At 41.9% G+C, this 19,929-nt stretch overlaps 1 protein-coding gene across 3 annotated transcripts; it reads right to left on the minus strand.

Annotated features, from left to right (window-relative positions):
• Positions 1-1,029: 1,029 nt before the first annotated feature.
• TEAD2 (TEA domain transcription factor 2) lies at positions 1,030-19,666 on the minus strand. 3 transcript variants are annotated; one of them, XM_089480223.1, is made up of 12 exons: positions 19,641-19,666; positions 14,472-14,681; positions 13,464-13,528; positions 13,146-13,208; positions 11,576-11,701; positions 10,706-10,764; positions 10,299-10,363; positions 10,073-10,206; positions 8,046-8,216; positions 7,012-7,074; positions 4,503-4,658; positions 1,030-2,553 (listed from the first exon to the last, which is right to left on the minus strand). In XM_089480223.1, exons 2-12 carry the CDS (start codon positions 14,617-14,619, stop codon positions 2,440-2,442), a joined length of 1,164 nt encoding a protein of 387 aa, XP_089336349.1. In that variant the 5' UTR covers positions 14,620-14,681; positions 19,641-19,666; the 3' UTR covers positions 1,030-2,439. The 3 variants fall into 3 exon arrangements, with proteins under 3 accessions (XP_089336349.1, XP_089336348.1, XP_089336351.1); XM_089480222.1 differs by having other exon boundaries at positions 6,919-7,074; XM_089480225.1 differs by lacking the exon at positions 11,576-11,701 and having other exon boundaries at positions 6,919-7,074.
• Positions 19,667-19,929: the final 263 nt, after the last annotated feature.

Consider the following 19,929-nt stretch of genomic DNA (forward strand, 5'->3'; position numbering starts at 1 on the left):
TTTATTCAGAATCTTTCAAGGGCTGGGTTCGAACTCTTCACAAGTGAGGTAAGTGTAGCAATCATCTTTTGATTGGTCTTTCCTTATCCAGCTTTCATTGACTGCTACAATCTTGCTATTTGTTAATGGCTTTGGTTCCACTTCACAAATTCCTCCACCCAAGTTAACCTTGCAGTAGAACAGTGATTCCCAAACTCTGGTCCTCCAGGTGTTTTGGACTTCACCTTCCCAAAGCCTTAGCCATCTTGACCAACAGTGTGGGATCCTGGGAGCTGGATTTATATTCATTCATTCATTTGGAGTATTTATACCCTACTCTTCAGCCAAAAAGGCTCTCAGGGTGCCTTACAAATTGTTAATTACAGTTCCCTGCCCTCAGGCTTACAATCTAAAAAGACGTGACGCAAAAGAAGGGTATGGTAGTGGGGAAGTGGATCAAGTCCAAAAGCCTTGAAGGCCAAAGTCTGGGAATCATTGTGGTAGAGGAATGGAAGTGTAGTGACCTGCCAAGATCCTCCAGTACAGGCCCCAGCTTAAAATGGACAACTGTATCTCCCATAAGCCTTGGGAGAAGGGCACAATTTTCCATTTTAATGACATTTCATCTCTTTGAGCTTGCAGTAGCCTTTTACAGAAAACACTTGGAAGTGATCAATCACTTCTGGTTTCCAAAATAAAATGGGCAGAACCAGGATCATGAAAGAAAATAAATATGCCACCACTCTGAACTTCCACAGTTGACTATGTACCAGGACTGAGTATGTTTCAACGCAGGGTTACCTCCAGGTGGCAAGAGTGGACATTTGCCAGGGGCCAGTTTCCATTTCCACTTTGTATAGGCTATTCAAAATGTGCAAGTATGGCCTAAGAGATTGCAAATCTTACATTCTTCTTGCTAGTGAGGGCCACTGATTATACCATGCCTAAAGCCTCACACTGGCACTTTTCCAAGATAAACTAGCAGGGTGTGCATCTCAGTTCTGTTTCTTTGCTGTGGAGCCAAACACCAAGTATCCATATTATGTCAAAATAAATTTTATTCAATATCAGCTTGTTTTTACCTTTTCCCAAAAAGGTAGGGGCCTGTTACAGTTCCTGTATGCCACAGGGAAGAGGTTCATATAGTAGAAAGTACACAAAGTCCGGATGAGACTTATTCACACTGCACTTTAGAGCAACACTCCCCTCCCTCTTACACTTTGCTTCTTTTTAGAATGGCTCTCCATCTCTGCAGCAAGAGACGTTCACAGAATAGGCTGAGGAGATAACTTCTTGTAATGTTTGCCTAGATATAAAATCCCCTTTAGGCAGAAAGCCAGCAGAGAAAGATGAGGGCTAGAACAGAATCTTTATCCCAGCTCTATTTGTGCAGAATTGTTATCAGTATCTAACAAAATATATCCCTGCACAATTGCACACAGAAGAGGCATAGTCAACATCACCATCCTCCACAAGCAAATGATGCCTAAATCTCTTCCAAGATGAATATATATGCTCGTGGTCAAGCCTGGTTCTCAGTACTTAGCAGTGTCAACAATGGGTGGGGAATATGTGGCCCTCTTAACATTTTATCAAACTTCCATCAGCCCCAGCTAGTGACAATGGTAACTGATGTGTGCCTTCAAGCAGACACAGATTTATGGTAGCCTGTTCATAGGGTCTTCTTGGCAAGATTTATTCAGAGGAAGTTTGCCACTACCTTTCCTCTTAGGGTAAAAAGGTTACTTGCCCTAGGCACCCAGCGGGTTTCCATGACTGAGCAGAAATTCGCACCCTGGTCTTGGGAGTCCTAGTCCAACACTCAAACCATTACACCACACTAGTGTTGCCTACCCTGAGGAATCTTCACCTGCACTCTGACATGGAGAAACAGACTTACTGTCCTGTTTTTTGTTTCGTGAGAATTAATGGTCAGATACACTCTTCTTCAACCATTTTCTAAAACAGGGGTACTAGGAAATGTGTTCCAGTTTGTTACAATGGAGTGGTTAAAAGCCCAGGAGAGGTAATGGCAGCTGCAGTGTGAGGTCAACTATTGTTCCACATACAGAGGTCAACTGATGAGACAAAACTCATTTCGTGAGCATGGCTGCTCTGAATGAATGACCATGTTGACTAAGATGTTGCCATGGATATAAGACCGGCCACTGAATAATAGCAGTGGTTAAGGTTTCGGCCTAGAACCTGTTCTTGTAGACCATTAGAAAGACAAACGTCATCATCTTGCATAAGTAGATGGAGCCCAAATCTCTTCTAAGGTGAACATCACTGGCAAACACAGCAGTTGGTAGCCCAACGATTGTCAAGGAAAAGAAAAACCATTCTCAGAGAAGGTCTCATGGCATCTCATCCAACCAGTTCAAAAGAGGCTGTAGCCGGAGTATCCAGAGAGGAAGGCGAGTGGCTTGATGCTAAGGGTGGCAAGGTAAAAACCGTTCATCAGTCCCGGCCCAGCCGGTAGATGTGATGCTGTGCCCCCCGCTCGCTGGCAGACACTTCAAACACAAACGCCACACATAGTAGTAACTCCTGAGTTTCTTGATCCCGCAAAACCTGTTGTGAGATACATTGTAAGAGTTGTTTCACAGATGAACAAGCATTTCCTATGTTAAGCGTCCCTCCCCACAAAAAATTATTGCAACCCATCTAGTAAGTGCAAGGCTCCTGCTCTCCTCAACTCCTCAAATCTCTTATTTCACAAAAGCTACCAAGAATTTATTGAATTGTGGTGCTTCCAACTTCCCTTCACTAGTTTATCAGATCTTTTCCCTCAATGGTTAGATCACAGCAAAGCTGTTATTTTACTGATAGCAATAACCAGAGATTGTAAGTAACTACTCACAAATAACTAGCTGACTGCATTGAATACCTTTTCCTAACCACAAAGACCTAACTGCAATACATAATAAGATTACTGTTATTAAGGGATAATTTGACTTGTGATACAGTATGACAGTGATTGTTTTAGTTATTTTTATAGTTCCATGGTTGTTGCCATATTAAATGAGGAGAAAAGAATCTCCCACAATTCAAGTACTGACATGTGCTATTTGACACCTGGTCTGTTGTTGATATTGGGGCAATGTTGAGTCAGATGAGAGGAAAGTGTATTGTCTCATAGACCAGCACTTTGTACCATTCTATTTTTTAAAAAATTAACTAAGTTTATTGTACGAAATGGGAAAACAACTTTCTGAAATCTCTGCCTATGATGCAAACTAGTTACTTTGGGGGTGACAGCTTGGTATGGTAACTATTATTTAAAATCAATATTCTAGGCTCTGTCTTTGATTCAGTTGAAGAAATTTAAGTCTAAATGATAGTCAGTTAACGATATGCAGATTTAAAACACGTACAGAGGAAAACATTTGCACATGAAACATGTGCATATATGTGAAAATATAACTCCAAAGAACATGTTTTTAGATGGTGCATACTTTGTTATCTTAACCAGAGGGCACCCCCCAAAATAAAAAACCCATTTCATTTGACACTGAAATTAATGCCTCTTCTATGAAGGTGCTTATCATTGGCATATTTTGTAAACACTAGTACATGCTGAGTATCCTTTATCTAGAAATCTAAAATCCTCCAAAAATCCAAAAGTTTTTGTGTGCCAATATGATGATTCTTCAACACTTCATTTCCGGAATATTTTGAAATTTGTAATATAGTACACTGTACAATTAGCTTAATACATACCTGCACTGTATTTGCAAGGCTGGAGAGAGCCACAAGGATCTATGAAATGGCTGTAGATTCATGTGAAACACTATGCTTAAATTCCTTCCATTTAACGGAGATTTGCCTCTCTCTCCAGCCTCACAAATACAGTACAGGTACATACTAAGCTAGCTACGTGTAATCCAAAATTCGGGGGGGGGGGGGGGGGAAAGAAACCTAGTTCCAAAATATTTCAGGTCCCAAACATTTCACATAAAGGATACTCAACCCCTTAAAAAACAAAGGTTCTTTTGGTTCTGAACCTGCTTCATTACATTACAGGCACTTTTTCAAACATACAAAACTGGATAACCTAACTGATTAAATGCTTCAAAGTTAACTTTAATTGTCCTCTAACTGTCTTGTGATGCTGGGGACAATGGGAGCAGACATCATCCTGTCAGTGGACACTAAAGCAAAATAGCTTTCTTCAACCTGTTGTGCCCTCCTGTGGAGATGTTTTGGTATCCAACTCCCATAAGCACCAGCAGTCAGGAAATCCTGGGTGATGTAGATTTGGCAGGGCTGGATGGTGTTTTTTGTTTTGTTCTGGAACTCAATTGCCTAAGGGACTTGAAGCAGAATTGTTCTTCCCAGGGCATATGTGGGGCATACCTGAAATTCTGACAGTCACCCAAGGGTGCAACATTGTGACTCTAAACTTGTTTCTGTTTACACAGAAATCAGATTTTGGGCATACAACTTGATCCATCTCCCTACCCCTTTCCCAGAGTAGTTGCTTTGGAATAAGAGATCCTCAGACCCTTCCTCCAAAATACCTGTAGGATGGTAAAGTTTTCAAGCACGCTATCCATCATTGGTTTTTCCGGCAGTGTTCGCAGTTTACGGATAAAATTGATGAGGTACTCGCAGAGCGGTGAGCGCTGCAATTGGAAAACAAAGCGCCCATCTTCCCAGTGGGGAGGCTCAGCCGTCTGTAGAGTTAAGTGTGTAAAATGGGATGGTTAATGGCAAGCTGGTTTCAGGAGAGAGAAGCTCTAATCTTACTCTCACACAAGTCTAGAGAAATCATTTCTTCCTACAAGGGTACCTTTCCAAAAAGGCACGTGATCCTAAGCAAAAATATGTAAAAGTGAGTGCCACTGAAATTAAGGTGAATAGTTTCCAGTTGGGATGTAGAATACTTAATCGCACCATTTGGAGCAAAACTGGCTTAACTCTCTTTACATCTTGAATGTATTTGTTGGGTCCTGACATCTCACTTTCTACTAATCTTGCTGAATTGCAAGCCCTTCCATCACCATCTTAAATCATGTAGCCTTAAATCCCCATGTCTGATTCTGGCCTAATGCTGCTGAAGTTTGGACATTTAATGGCCAGCTTCTTCATTGTCCTAACCTTGAAGTGATCTCTCCTAAATGTTATGAGCTATAGATTAGCTTGCAAATGCAATAAAATGAAGTAAGTAGAATCAGTGAGTGATTCATGCCACTTCTGAATGGTCTCAAAAATGGAAGTGAAAAAATCTTCCTTCGTGTTTTTTAAACCCAGCACATCAAAACGAAAGGTTCTAGCTCATCAAAATCACTTCTGTGCTGATTTTCCATGTATTCCCTTCTAGTGATCCTTGATTGCAATTTGATATTATCCAAGAGACTATTGGGGGTGGGCAACCTGTTATGCCCCAGATGTTCCTGGAATGCAACTCCCATCAGTCTTAGTCAATGATGAGGAATGATGGGAGCTATAATCCAACAACACCTGAGGCAAGAACCAATGGTGTATTTATGCTATATCCCACTATTTCTGCCAGAAGTGTCTATTCCCCTTGCTCCTGCAGCTTTCCGTGCTTCCTAAAAACCTGCTCTGGAGGGCTGGGAAACAATTTTGCAACATTTGTCAACAAAGTATAAACTTTTCAAATCAGTTTTTTCTTATTCAAACTATGGAAAAAATGAACTCTTCCCTGAAATGGCCTCCCCAACTAAACCCCAAGCAGGGCAACATGTGAGGGGCAATAACTTTGCAAGAAGGAAGAAATATTCTTATTATTCACAAACTCCATGGCTGAGTATCAACTGCGAAGTCTTGGTTTTGGTAAGTGCCAGAATTTATAGCTATAACAAATTTGGCTTCTCCTCTGCCTACTACCATTTGCTTGCTGTGTGAAAAGTAGTCATGCATAGTTCTCTACTCCACCAGTAGAGAAACCCAAAAGTTCTCCTAAAGAAAAGCAGAGAAAGTGAAGGGAACTGCAGGCAAGTGCAGAAAGAAACAGGAGTTGTTGGCCCCCTTTATTCTACTATGCAGTTTTATCCCTGATTTTCCTTAGGAGTTGGGAGAGGCAGGGAACATTGACCAATGAAGAGAAGGAGAAAGTCTCCATATTTTCATGTGCTCATCTACTGTCCTTTCTAGATGATGTTGCTTCTCCTTAAGCTATTGCTCAGCTATTGCCAAGCAGGCTAGGAAAACAAAGCCAAGGGAGAAAGAATTGTGCTAGATGGAATCTGAACTAGTCCAAGGCAGGATCCTACACAGTAATACAGCAGAGCCGGGGTTTTCAGGGTCAATGTAATAGGACTTTTTTTTATTAACTGGGATAAAATAATCATATATGCCATCTTGCTCAGAATTCCCTGTTCCATGGAAAGGATGGAGGACCATGAGCTCTCCAGATCCTTCATACCTCAGCTGCCATAATCTGTTATCAACCATGCTGATTGGACTTCTGGAAGTTGAGGTCCAAAACTTCTGGAAGACCAAAAGGTTCTTACTCCTATCTAAGCTTGTTGCAATCCTTAGAGTAGCGCAGAGTAGAGTAGTGCAGTGCATGGGTGGGATAGATATCCTCAGCAAAGATTTACTGTTGCACGCTCTTGTCACTGCAAGTCAGGTATTTGGGTTTGCTCTTGAATGAGTAATTAAGACTCACTGGCTTTATAGAAAACTTGCCCCAGTAGAGTTAAAAATTGCTAGCACTGGTTTATTATACACAGTAATCAATTCCCTGAAGCTGTGCACTCTCAGGGACGTCAGATATGGTCACAGGGTTTGTCACAATGAGCACTTGTAATTATGTATCACAACATCCCTGTCCTTATGTTCCTCCTCACAGCTCTTTTTTCACATGGTGCATCCTGGCATTCTGCTAACTCTCTCAACCCACTTTGGCCACCCTCTTTTCTGCCCTTCAGCCCCATGGTTCCCTCCCTTCCCTCCGCCCGCACCCACCTCCAGCTTTTCCACCACCTGTTTGCCAAACGAGCAGACCTTGGAGGTGCAACTGAGAGTCAGAGCCCGTGGGCCCTCGTATCGGCTGCTCACCCCATAGAAAGCCCCTCCTGTGCCCCCTGGTTCTTCTTCAGGGAGGGGAAAGCTCAGATCAGCCTATGGCACAGGAGGAAAAGAGAGAGAGAGAGAGAGAGAGAGAGAGAGAGAGAGAGAGAGAGAGAGAGAGAGATGACAACATTTGTTATGACTGATACACAAAATAGTATTTCAGGTGATTTACAAAAACTCTTAACAGTTATTTGGCCACAATGGCTAAGCATAACCTCCATGTACAGGAACAGTACACCTGTTGCTAGGAGGAACAAACAATAGCAAAGAAGAAAACCCATCATCATTATGGCTCATTGTAATCCTCGCAGGTATGCCTGGACAGACTAGATAAAAATTGTACTCTAATCTTTCTAACCAATTCCATTGTTGTTCTACTTAATACCTATGATTTATTTGGACTGGTATTTGGACAACTATTGGAGTGGTAGTGGTGATGATAACGGATTGGGTGTATTGTGGAAGTAGCAATGTAATAGGGACAATCTACACAATAATGTTTTGCTTCACTGCATCTTTCCTTCTGTTGTAAAGCTGCCCAAACCAACTTTTAATTAGCCAGGGCCAAAATCCAGATCTTGCTTGCAACAGTTTAGATGGATTGGGCTATCTTGCTCTTCAAGAGGCTAAAGGTAGCCATCATTTGCAGCTAAAAAGGGAGTCGAAGCCTGGTCCAAGGCCAAATAACAATACCTCTTTCATTCATTACCTCAATTTTAAAAAAGACTTGTCCACCACTGCCACCAAACCAGTGACTAAGTGTTACAAGCTGCCAACCATTCTTGAGAGATCTGGCAAAAGTGCTTTCAGAATCTGTCCCAGGTTCATCTGCTCTGGACATCAAAAATCATTCTGCTGACCTCAACATGCTGAGTACATAAATATATGTGGAAAATATAGAAATGTTGCTTTCTAGGACTCCAAAGGTGGCCAGTGATTTCAGTGAGTTGTCATGTCCAAAGTATATTTCTAATCTGTGGAGTGGGGGATCACATGTAGAAGAGGAGATAAATTCTCACCCAGAACTTGACCAAGAAGAAGGCATGGGGAGGCCCTTGGTCATACAGATCTCGTAGTCCGCCTCCCCGCTCAGGGAATTTGTCGTAGATTTGGCGCACATCCACCACCTCCAGGGGTGGCTCAGTAGTGGGTGTTGGGTCGATGTGTACAAAACGGTGTTGCTGCTTACACTGCGGGGAAAAGAGATAGGAAGTCAGGCATGGGCTTCACAATATGTAAGACAAATGTGCATGGACAAACCTATATAGCAGTTGCCAAGATTGCCCATATCAGCACTTAGTAGCCTGAATTTTATTCTTCATTGAAAGGACTGACACCACCACTCAGTTTTAAAATGTTGCTATTTTGAATATAAACCCCCATACCCCCCCTACTAGACCACAAAAATAACAAACTTCAATTAGCATATACATCTAGGCTTTTGAGAATTGACTGTGGCAGAAGGAGTTATTAAAAAAGTAGTGCTGTGCTCCTTGAGCCAGAGTGGTGTAATAGTTTCATGGTGGACTAAGAATCTGGGAGATAAGGGTTTGAATCCTCATTCAATCATGGAAACCCACTATATGATCCTGGACAAGTCGCACTCTCTTAACCTGAAGGAGGCAATGGCCAGCCTCCTCTGACCAAATCTTGCCACAAAAGTCCTGTGATAGGTGTGCCTTACGGTAGCCATAAGCTGGAAATGACTTGAAGGGACAAAACAACAATAAACTATACTCCTCCTTTCACCATGATTTTTAAAAATTGCTTTTAATTCAGTGGTTATATTAATGTGATAATCAGTGTTTCAATATTTTTGATTTCTTCATTATTAATTCATTAATAGTTTGATATATTTTTAATTGTATCTGTTTTTTTTAATAATGCTGGGAGCCACTTTGAGTTCCAATCCTGGGAGAAAGAAATATAACATCAATCAACCATTAACTGAATACAGCATTTGACAAACTCTATAAACATGGCTGCAACAGTACTCTTCCCAATATCACTGTAATCTAGTTTTACATGATCCTCATATTGCAAAGGAACATTGAGAGACAGCAGCTTACTTCAGGGCACCTAGTAAATTCATGCCTAAAGCGAGATTTCAGCTTTAGATTTCCTGCCCTTTATATGTTCTTCTGTTGGACACAGCACTACCCCACAACAAATTTGTTCTGGATACAGCAGTCAGCTTGCTGTCACTTAAACCTAAAGTTCTTACCATTCAGTTCCAGCACACAGGATCCAGTTTCTTATACTGGTCCCTCAGTTCACCTCTCTAGATCCCAGGGTTGAGCATTTTTTTCTTTCCAGATATTTTGAATTTCAACTCCCATATGCCCATGAATACAGACAACTTTAAGGGATTATGGGGAATACAGTCCAAAACACTTAGAGAACCTAAGACGTATCTAGATCTGTAGCTTCTTGTCATTTCTTCAAGAAATGTTGGATGAAAGAAACAAGGCTATCCCATTTTTATAATCCTAATACTTTAGAAGACAAATAAGGCAGCAAAACTATGGCAGGTCAAAGGCTGCCTGCTGAGTTATCCTCAAGCAGACACTTTAATCCTGATACTCAGGGATTGTCAATTTCATGATCTCCAGAATTTTGGATGACTCCTATCACCACCCCCATTATTATTCATGCTAGCTGGATTTTATGGGAGTTACTTCCAAAATAACAGTAGCACAGCAGGTTGTTTACATATTTAAGCCATTTGGTCTGGGGGACCAGCAGAGTTCACCCCCCCCCCCAAATAATCCAGGGAATAGTACCATATTTGTGCCTACTGGCTACAACTGTTTCTATCCTGGAAAATCTCAGCAGTCTTGCAGTCTAGCGCTAGTCCATGGACCCCTACTTTGAGTAGCACAGGTTTGCACTATGCTGACTCTATGCTGAGATGGCAGGGGACACGAAGTGTGTGAGTATGGGATATGTACCCAACACCAACCACACTTCTCATACATTTTTATACCATTTTGTCCCATGCACAGCCTAATCCCACTGCCTTCTCATATGCACACACTCATCTCACCGCATCTTGTTCACCCTGCCGCTCCACAAAAGCAGTGAACTCCACCAGTCGAAGAGTTTCCGTACCGATGTGGCTTCCTTGCCAAGAGGTAGTTGTGGGAAGATGAGGGATTCTCCCTGGGGGTGTGTGGTAGCCTGCCAAGCCAAGCCAAGAAGATGTTGAGGCCAACTAGAATATTTCTCTACGTTTAGCTGTGCAGCAGTAAATAATGAATGCAGTACTTTACCTGGGGCAGCAGAGGGCGTTATGATTGGTGGGAGAGGATAAGGTGCTTGGAGGACTGGCTTGATGCTAAAAAAAAGGGAGATAAAGAACAGAATTAAAGAAGAGCTTTTCAACAGAGAGTGTTTCAAGATGTAGGTATATATGCGATTGACAAAAGTAGCTGTGTGATCCTTAAATAAACAGAGCTGGGTCACACCTTTATTAGGACCACTAAACTCTCACATAATAACATTTATGACAGCTTAGAAGTCCTAGTAAAGGTATTATTCAATTCACTGTCCAAGTAAATATATGAGTCACACTGATTTTTTCATATATGATAGTCACAGAAGGACGAGGTAAATGCGGTTCTCAAGGTCTATGGCGATACCAAGGGGGAGGGAGAGCCTATTAACAGCAGGAACTTACTCTGGAGTGGTTCGGGACTGATTTGCATCACTTGCCCAGAACTGGAAGAACTCTGTGGACTGGAAAAACCAGAAGGACAATCAATTATGGTCACCCACATACTTCAATTAGGGCTACAGCAATCAGTCAGTTTAATCAGTTAGGTCTAGACTAACTCAAGGAATCACCCAGCCAGAAAGGCCACTGTCTGGAAGGACCCCTGGATTTGTAATCCAAAAAAAGTATCTTTCCCAAGAGCTGTAAACTGGACATCCTTTAAAAGAATACAAGCACCCATAAAACCTACAGACAGCAAGTACCATTTTAAGAGAAACACTGTCCCCTCCTGAAGGGAACATCTCCTCTTAAAATGTAGGCTGCTATTATGATTTAAACGGTATGTGCATCAAAAAACAAAGTATGCTTCTTGCTTCAAAAGTAGGTTTTATCCTACTGCAAATTCAGATGATGATTATTTGCATAATTATCCATCTGAAATTTAATTCAGCAAATGTTTCCTTAACTGGATATTTCAGCTGGTCTAATAATTGTTCTGTCTCCCCATGGAACTGTAGATATATGATCAGAGAATGCGTAGCTTTTCAACAAACTAAAACTGCCAGGATTTCCTTGCAGAAAATTCAAAATGTTGAACTGACATAGGCTTCCTACAACCCAGTACAGTCCACATATGGTGAATTCAACTTCCATAATCTCTAGCCAACATAGTGATGCTGTCTGGGAATTATGAGGAGTTGTAGTCCAACACATCTGGAGTGATGAGAAACATAAACAGGCACAAATTCCAATCTAAAACATATTGTATAAAATGCCCTAAAAGACAGCCCCACAGAAAGCCCACTTCACAGTCCCTCTTCCATATATGCTTACGGTGGCACTGGGTGGGTAGTGGGGTTCTGACAGGCCCAGTTTTTCCTGAAGGACAGTAGCAGACACGAGCTGAGCAGAAGACATGGCTGCCATAGTCTGAAGGGCTTTGTCTTTTGCTACCTGGTCCTGAGGGGGAAAAGGAAAAGACAAACCTTTCTTTTGAAGAACTGTTTTTTCTTGCCTAAGGCTTTTGTGAGTAGCCTACCTTCAAGATACTCTTTCCACACTGTTACCTTACTTACAAAGGCCTGATAGCGATTGGCGAAGGCCTGTGTGTATGTTGCAAGGGATCTGGGGATGCATAGTTAAAGTACACACTCTGATCATGGAAAGCCCTGGAATTCATTTTGGGACTGTCATTTCCCTATGACATACTGAGTCTGCATCAAGGCTAATGCCCCCTTCACAGTAACTGCTCCTGAAACCACTGTTAGTCTCTTCAGTGCAATGGCTGGGTCATTAAAAATGGGGGTCACTAAGGCCGAGGTTGAGCCAAGCACCTCTTCAGTTCATCCTTAATTTGTTGCATCACTGCTGAAAGGGAAGCCTTGCCAGATGAGGCAAGAGGCTAGTGGGACCCTAGCAGCAGCCTGACCATGTGGGCCTTATGACACTCATTGGTAGACATCTGAATTGGGCAAGATGCCTATCACAAGTCTGTCAGCCCTTGAGAAGCTGTCAACCACTTCATAGAGAAGGTGTGCAGCAGGTTCCAAAGAATCCCAGAGGGCATTGGGTCACTTGGGACTAACTAGGATACAAACAATTATCTATTATTCATTCAGTCCATATTTTTCCCCTTTCATCAAAATGACAGTAGCCTACATGAGCTTCCTGCAGGGCTTCCCCCTCAGGCAATGACCTGATCCAAACCTACTTAGTCTTAGAAAGCCAAATCATTCAGGTGCCCTCAAGATGACACCTTATTTTAGTAGTTTTGAAACCATATCTCCAAGGCATGTGTTGAACCTTTGACCCTTCAGACATTTTGGATTTCACCACCCAGCACAGCCAATGGGATTGTGGGAGCTGTGGTCCAAAACTTCTGAAAGGCCAAAGGTCCTTCATCCACCCAATCTTGGACTGTAGTACAGTTTTTCCCCTACCCCAACCCACAAAAATGGTTCCTATTAAAATTACTTCCCAAGAAAACCAGGAATCCTGTTTTTAGTCATTATCTTTTCTTTTTCTACTAACTACCAAATATCATTCAAATATAGAGAAACCAAAAGTTGGAATTCCCTTCTCTTCGGCCACGCACATTTCAGGAATATGCATGGAGAAGCAATCAGTGCCACACACCCCACAGCTCTTTTGGTAATTTCCCACCTGGGCAGATAGAGACAAGTAAAGAATACAAACAAAATGTGATGATCTTGTGACATTTCACCGCCTAGTTTAGAGTGCTGATGAAGCATTGGGGGAATTTGGTCAAAATGTGCATTCCACTCTTTCCTACTCTTTATTTATTTGGAGATTCAAAGGTAAACTCTCCAAACCTTTCACTTACAGTAGGATGGGTAGCAAGTCTTGGCATCAACAAGTCAGAGGTAGCAGTAAAGGATCTCACCTTGAGCTTGGCCTGAATTTCACGGGTTTTCCGCCGTGCCAACACCTGGATGTGGCTGGAAACCTGAAAAAGGTTGGTGAAAGACAAACAGGAAAGTCTTAAGGTTAGTTCAAATGCATCTGAGGAAGTAGACTTAAGACCCTAAAAGCTCATGCTGCCAACTTCTTTCTTACAGTTAGTCTCAAAGGTGCTTCAAGGTCTCTTTACATACAGAATAGTCATAAGGGAGGACTGGACAAATATGATTCCCTCAACCCCATCACTCAAAAGTTGTTTCCCATGGGCCTAAGGCTCCCAGACCAAGCTCTTTAGGCTCACCTGCTTTCTTGTCCGTGTTTTTCCTGTCCTCAGTTTGATGTAGCGGGCAATAAGTTCATTGCGGCCTGACGAACAAAAAGCAGAAAATCAAAACTACATTCCATCCAGCTAAGGTGCCACTTGTAACAGTCAACAAACTAATTTGCCGCACTGGCTGACTGGAAGTATTGTGATGTTGCAGAGTCCTAGTGTGGTGTAGTGGTTTGAGTGTTTGGTTCAAATTCCTGTTCAGGGTTCAAATCCCTGATCAGTCATGGAAACCCACTGGGTGGCCTTAGGCAAGTCACATTCTCTCAGCCTCAGAGGAAAGCAAAGATAAACCCCTCTGAACAAATCTTGCCAACAAAACCCTTTGGTAGGTTTGCCTTAGGGTTGCCATAAGATGGAAATGACTTGAAATCAGACAACAAAATAAAAAAATTTCCAAAGTCAAGACATACTTACAGTCAAAATTCCTACAAATTACAAATAACTGGGACTCTGGATTTATAAATATTTTAAATGCTCAATTAGAACCTGACCACTTCTTCCTACAGTGTACCGTTCACATGTATTGTGTGCTTTGCTCCCTACTGATGATTCAGACCTTGCTATCTATTGATTTGTATTTAATATCTAGTTACTTTATAGGTGTCCTTCAGGCCTTAGTCCTCTTCTGATTTCTTGACCAAGGTCTCCATTTTGATTAATGACTGTGATAGAGCCCAGTTTAAATCATCTAAGCATAGACTGCATCTATTACCAGATTTCTCCCCTCCTCAGAGCTCACGGAGCAGGTGCCATCAGCACTGTGCCACAGAAATCTAGCACAATCATATCCGCCACATTAATTCATCTTGTGAGAGCTCCAAAGCATCTTTCTACATGTTTAGAATTAACCCTGTCTTCATCTATTTTAAGTCCAATGCTTCTCACCATATCCTATAGTGTTCAGGATAAATCCTCAAAGAGAATGAAGGATGTGAAGGGGAGGAAGCAGCCAATCTGCTCCTAAAAGAATGCACCTACCGTACATCTTCCCCTCGTCGGAAAGAATGATCTTGCGCCTCCCACAGGGTGGATAGATTGCCAGCGCTTCTTGGAAACTCTGTTCTATGTCAGGGCTCCAGACCCCTTCTGCATCATTATCTAGACTCTTCTCCCCAGCATCCCCCATCTCCCTGGAGGGGCTGGCCACCTTTGCTTGGTCGCCAGGCTCTAAAATGTCAAGAGTAGTTTCTGAGGAGAAAGCAAAGAAAAAGGAAGAGATTACATTGAGTCATGATTTAGTGGAGCTGATTTCAATAGTCTGTAAGACAAGGTCTCATATCCCATTATTTATATACCCAGGCGGCAGTCCACAACCATGGGTCCCCAGCTCTAATCCAACCACAATTCTCATTTTCCCTGTTTGCTGGCCAAGATGCCTCAAGATGGCAGAAGTTGCAGTCCAATCTTATTTGGAGTCAGGCGATCATGAACCAGGGTCTTAGATAGCTGATCTAGAAAGATCGTTGCCCCCATGCATCCTTGCAAAGCCATTGCCAGTTACAAAGCAGGACATGGTACTAGAGGTGGCTTCAAAGTTACTTTTTTTGGCACTACTGCTTCAGATCATCATGCAGGAGAAGTCTGGGAGTTGTCCAAGTAACTAACCAAAGGTGGCCCAATGGCCTTTAAGACAGATTTATTCACTCAAAAACATGACAACAATGAGAGAATGTTAGGAGAATGGATGTATATATGTGTAGGGAGGGAAATGTTAGCCTTGGTTGTAGTACTTAATCTTGTGCAAAGCATATGTTCAGAGGCACCCTGTTCCCTAACTGTAGTAGACTCTGAAACACTATTTTGCAACTGGATCTATCCAGTGGACCTCAGGGTTCAGCTAAAAATGTAAAACAATCCACATCAGAGTTTGGAAAAGCCATTGGTCATGCTGGTTGAGAGGGTCTGCTGTAGCTGTTGTTCAATAGAGTAACCTTTTCAAGCTTTACTCTGGCTCCATACTACCCTGGCCCCTGGTCAGCCATATTTTGAAATGAGCAACAGCTGTAACCGCTAGCAAATATGAGTCCTTCCACACTACCAGAGACAGGAAAAGGGTTCTTTAGCAGACATAAACAATACCCTTTGCTCGCCTTAACAGGATGAACAGAAACCACTGTTGGAATTCTCCTCTTAGTAGGCATCTCAGATAGTCTATACTACAGTATATGCCTGTGATTTGGCTCACTCCCCCAAAGGAAAAATCATAACCAACTGATGCCTCATCCGCACTGCAGAAATAATTTGGGTCGACACCACTTTTACTGCCCTGGCTCAGTGCTATGGAATGCTGGGAATGGTAGTTGGTTGTGGCTACTGTAGTTAAAGTGATGTCAAACCAGATTATTCTGCAGTGCAGATGCAGCCTGAATTGCATTCATGGATGGAGACAAATAGGGAAGCTTTTCTTATTTGGGGAAGAAGAGGCTGGGGTACCTAGAGGCATCATTTGAAGGGTATCAGTTCCTTGCTAGGAAGAAGAGGGGGATAGTCAAATATCTCTATGTTTTTGTTGTTTTTACTGGTATAACATTTGTATAAGATTAGTTAATGCTTTCATGAACCTGTTAAAATTAATAAAGAATTGGATTTGTCTATAATAAGCCCCCATTTGTGAAAGGTAGCTAAGAGGTGCATGGAAAAAATGAATTAAATGGAAGTGGGGAAGGTAGCAGTCCTGGAGTCTCCCTCCGTGGAGGTCTTTAAACAGAGGCTGGATGGCCATCTGTCCGGGATGCTTTGATTGTGATTTCCTGCATGACAGGGGGTTGGACTGGATGGCCCTTGCGGTCTCTTCCAACTCTGTGATTCTATGATTCTATGATCCTGCTTACAGACAAGATAAAAGAATTGTTGAAGTTGCTGATGAAAACAATGACATTTATTTGTAAAACCCATTCCAACTTACAGTTGTTACTCCAAGGCTAACCCAGTATATTTAGGAAGGAAAAGAAAGAGGATAAAAGGCCACAGACTGTCCACTGCCCATCCCTAGCGCATGCATAGTACAACATTTGGAAAAGTATAAAGTTGGAGACAAGCAAAAAATACAGGGGGTTCGATTCCAGGAACTCCCATAGATACAAACTCTGTGGATGTTTATGTCCCAATAAATACAAAGGATAGTAACATGGTTATCCTTATACAAAATGGCAAAATCAAGCTTTTTGGAATACCTTTGCTATCTGGAATGTATATACTGTATTTTGTGAATATTTTCATGTGGTAGATGCTTGGATCTGTGGATAAAAAAATCCACGGATACAGAGGGTTGAGCTCAAACTTTTGCAAAGAACAAAACAAGTCTGCCTCTCCTCCCAATCCAGCATGCAACAATTAAGTTTCCTCTAGAGAAATCAGAACACTCAAAGGAAAGAATGAAAAGAAAAACCACAGGTCTCTTTCTCCCTGTCTCGCCCCACTTCACTGCTCCCTGTCAAGTCAAAACCCAGTTTCTTTGCCTGGTTACTCCAGTTCCAGTGACCCCTGGGAGCACAGTTCAGCAGTGAGACAAAGAAACCTTCCAGCATGGATTATATCTTGCATTAAAGACAGGAAGGGGGTTGGCTCTTTTAATCTGTGATCAGATTCCCTCCTTCCCTCCCCCCAAAGCAAATTGTAGGCCTTGGGTTTCCTTTCCCCCAGGGCCACAAGGCTTCCAAACAGCTGCAACCTACCCAGACGGATAAAACTTTGCTCGAAGAAAAGACACTTCCCTGGCGTAAGATTAATCACGACCACCAGCTTCCTCAGAGCCTAGCCAAGGACAAGCAACTGTGGAAGTTAAAACAACTGATTTTTGTTTTTCTTGGGCCCAGAGGTTTTCCTCTGCTTTTGATACTGATTTGAAAACAGCTGGGCAAATGTTCTTTTTTGACAAACTTCCTTTTTCTACACACACAAAAGCCCATAGGGAACAGCTTCTTTCAGGTTGCACTCTTCCTGGGAGTGTTTCCCACCCTGTTGGGTTTCCTGTTTCTGCCACTGCAATCTTGAAACCACTTATACAGAAGTGATTTTCAGACCACAGCCTGGTTTTGGGAAAGCAAGCCACAGAAAGATCTGGAACAAAAGCAATTGTACAACCAAAAAAAGAAAAGAAAAGAAAAGAAAAGAAAAAGAAAGATGCCTTGCAAACATTTGACAAACACAAATACTCTAAAAGCATAAAGGTTTACAGGCTTAAAGGCAAATGTTTCCCAAACAGTAGCGCAACAACAACAACAAACATCATTAGAACTAATGACAGGGAGGAATGTAAGAGAACAGAACTGGATCCATCATGAGAATCATCTTCATAAATATCTAGCTTAAGAACAATCACTGGACAAAACAAAACAGAAGGGCTTTGGTGAAGAAATAAGAGACTTTCTGATTGTACCTTTAACCGACATCCCAATTGAACAGACAGCCCCAAATCTGTTGATTTGCTGTATCTCTGCACAAGTACAGAAGAGAAGATGGGGACTACTACTACAGAATTGGAAAGATGAAACCTACAGGGTGACCTTGGGTGAGTCACACACTCTCAGCCCCAGAAAACCCCATAATAGGTTTGTTTAGGGTCTCGCTAAGTCTGGAAAGGACCTGAAGGCATACAACAACAAAAAGCCTACTTGACAGAAAAAGAATCAAATCTTGCAAGATATATTTATCAGCGGTTTTAGAAGCTGTTGTATAGGTAGCTGTTTATCACAAAGGATAAAAAAACACTTTTATACTGCAACTAGACAGATTTTTTTTGGCAAAATAGAGTTGATTCTGTCTTTTATTTTTGTACTGTTAAGGTGATACAAAGAAAGTAACAGAGATATAGAAAGGTAGACATATCAGTAAAAAGTCTTGTGGACTAGTATTTTCAGTGGATTTGTTTGAAAGCAGCTATCAAGTTAAAAAGAGAATAAATTCATTTGAGATGTGGTGCTGGAGAAGAGTGCAGAGGATACCATGGACAGCAAAAAGAACAAATAGGTGGGTGCTAGAACATAGCCATAATAATACAGTTGGAAGAGACCACAAGGGCCATCCAGTCCAATGCGCCACCATCAAGGAAGACACACTGAAAGGACTCCTGATAGATGGCCATCCAGCCTCTGATTAAAAACCTTCAAAGAAGAAGACTCCACCACAATCTAGGGCAGCATATTCCACTGTCGAACAGTTCTTACCACCAGGAAGTTCTTTCTAAACAGATGGAGCCTGGAGGCAAAAATGACTAAACTGAAGATGCCATACTTTGGTGACATGAGAAGACTTGACTCATTAGAGAAGATAGTAATGCTTGGAAAAGTGGAGGGAATTAGAAAGAGATGAAGACCACATGCTAGATGGAGGGACTCAATTAAGGAGGTCACAGATATGAACCTGCAGAAACTGGAAAGAGTAGTGGAGGATAAGGTGTCTTGGAGATGTCTCATTCACAGGGTCTCCATGAGTCAAGACCAACTCAAGGGTGATTAACAACAACCACAAAGAGTCAGTGTGGCATAGTGTTGGACTACGATTCTGGGGACCAGGGTTTGATTCAGCCATGAAACCCTCTTGGGCAAGTCACATGCTCTCAGCCTCAGGGGAAGACAATCACAGACCTCCTCTGAACAAATCTTACCAAGAAAACCCCATGATAGGTTCATGTTAGGGTTGCCATAAGCCCCAAGTCAGAAACAGCTTGAAGTCACACAACAACAACAACAACAACAACAACAACATGCAAGCTGAAGTGTGTGAGAGGCACTGGTTACTTTCACATTTCCAAGCATCCTTCATTTCTTTCTGCTGTGTGCTGACAATACTTTGGTTTTGCAGCACTATGCTACTTGATTATATATTTAGGATAAGCCTATGATTAGGAAATGAAAATTGCAGTACACAGTTTATTTATAAGGAAGAGAGTACATCTTGCTCTCCTCACTAATTTTAGTGGGATTTACTTTTGTGAGTAGGGCATTTATTTTACTTGTATCCCAGCATGTAAGATTCCTTTTCATTCTGATAACAACCCTGTAAAGCAGATGGGATGGAGAAATAATGATTTGACTAAAATGACAGAGTAAAATTTATGGGCAAATGGGTTTTAGAACTTGTATCTTCCCAATCCTACTGGGACACTTTACTACATCACTCTTTAAAGACTGGAGTACAGTTACATACTTGCATGACTTAGGTGCTATGCAGACTTGACTGGAAGAATGCCAATTTTTACTTTCCACTTATGCAAATAATTGGCTGACAAATTTTAATATCCATAAACAGTTCAGAGACAGTTCTAACAGACTCTAAAAATCAGGATCTAGGCTAAATCCACAAGCTGGAAAAGTGGCCTACTATTCTCAGAATTCCCCAGCAGACACATCCACTGACCATAATGGCTAATGGATTATGGGGACTGCAACCCAAAAGAAAAAACTCTCAAGTTCTGATTAATCCTCTGTAAAGGTAT

Source organism: Sceloporus occidentalis, unplaced genomic scaffold (assembly GCF_023333645.1).
Source record: "Sceloporus occidentalis isolate IW3139 unplaced genomic scaffold, rSceOcc1.0.p SCAF_14, whole genome shotgun sequence".
NCBI classification, from domain to species: Eukaryota; Metazoa; Chordata; class Lepidosauria; order Squamata; family Phrynosomatidae; genus Sceloporus; species Sceloporus occidentalis.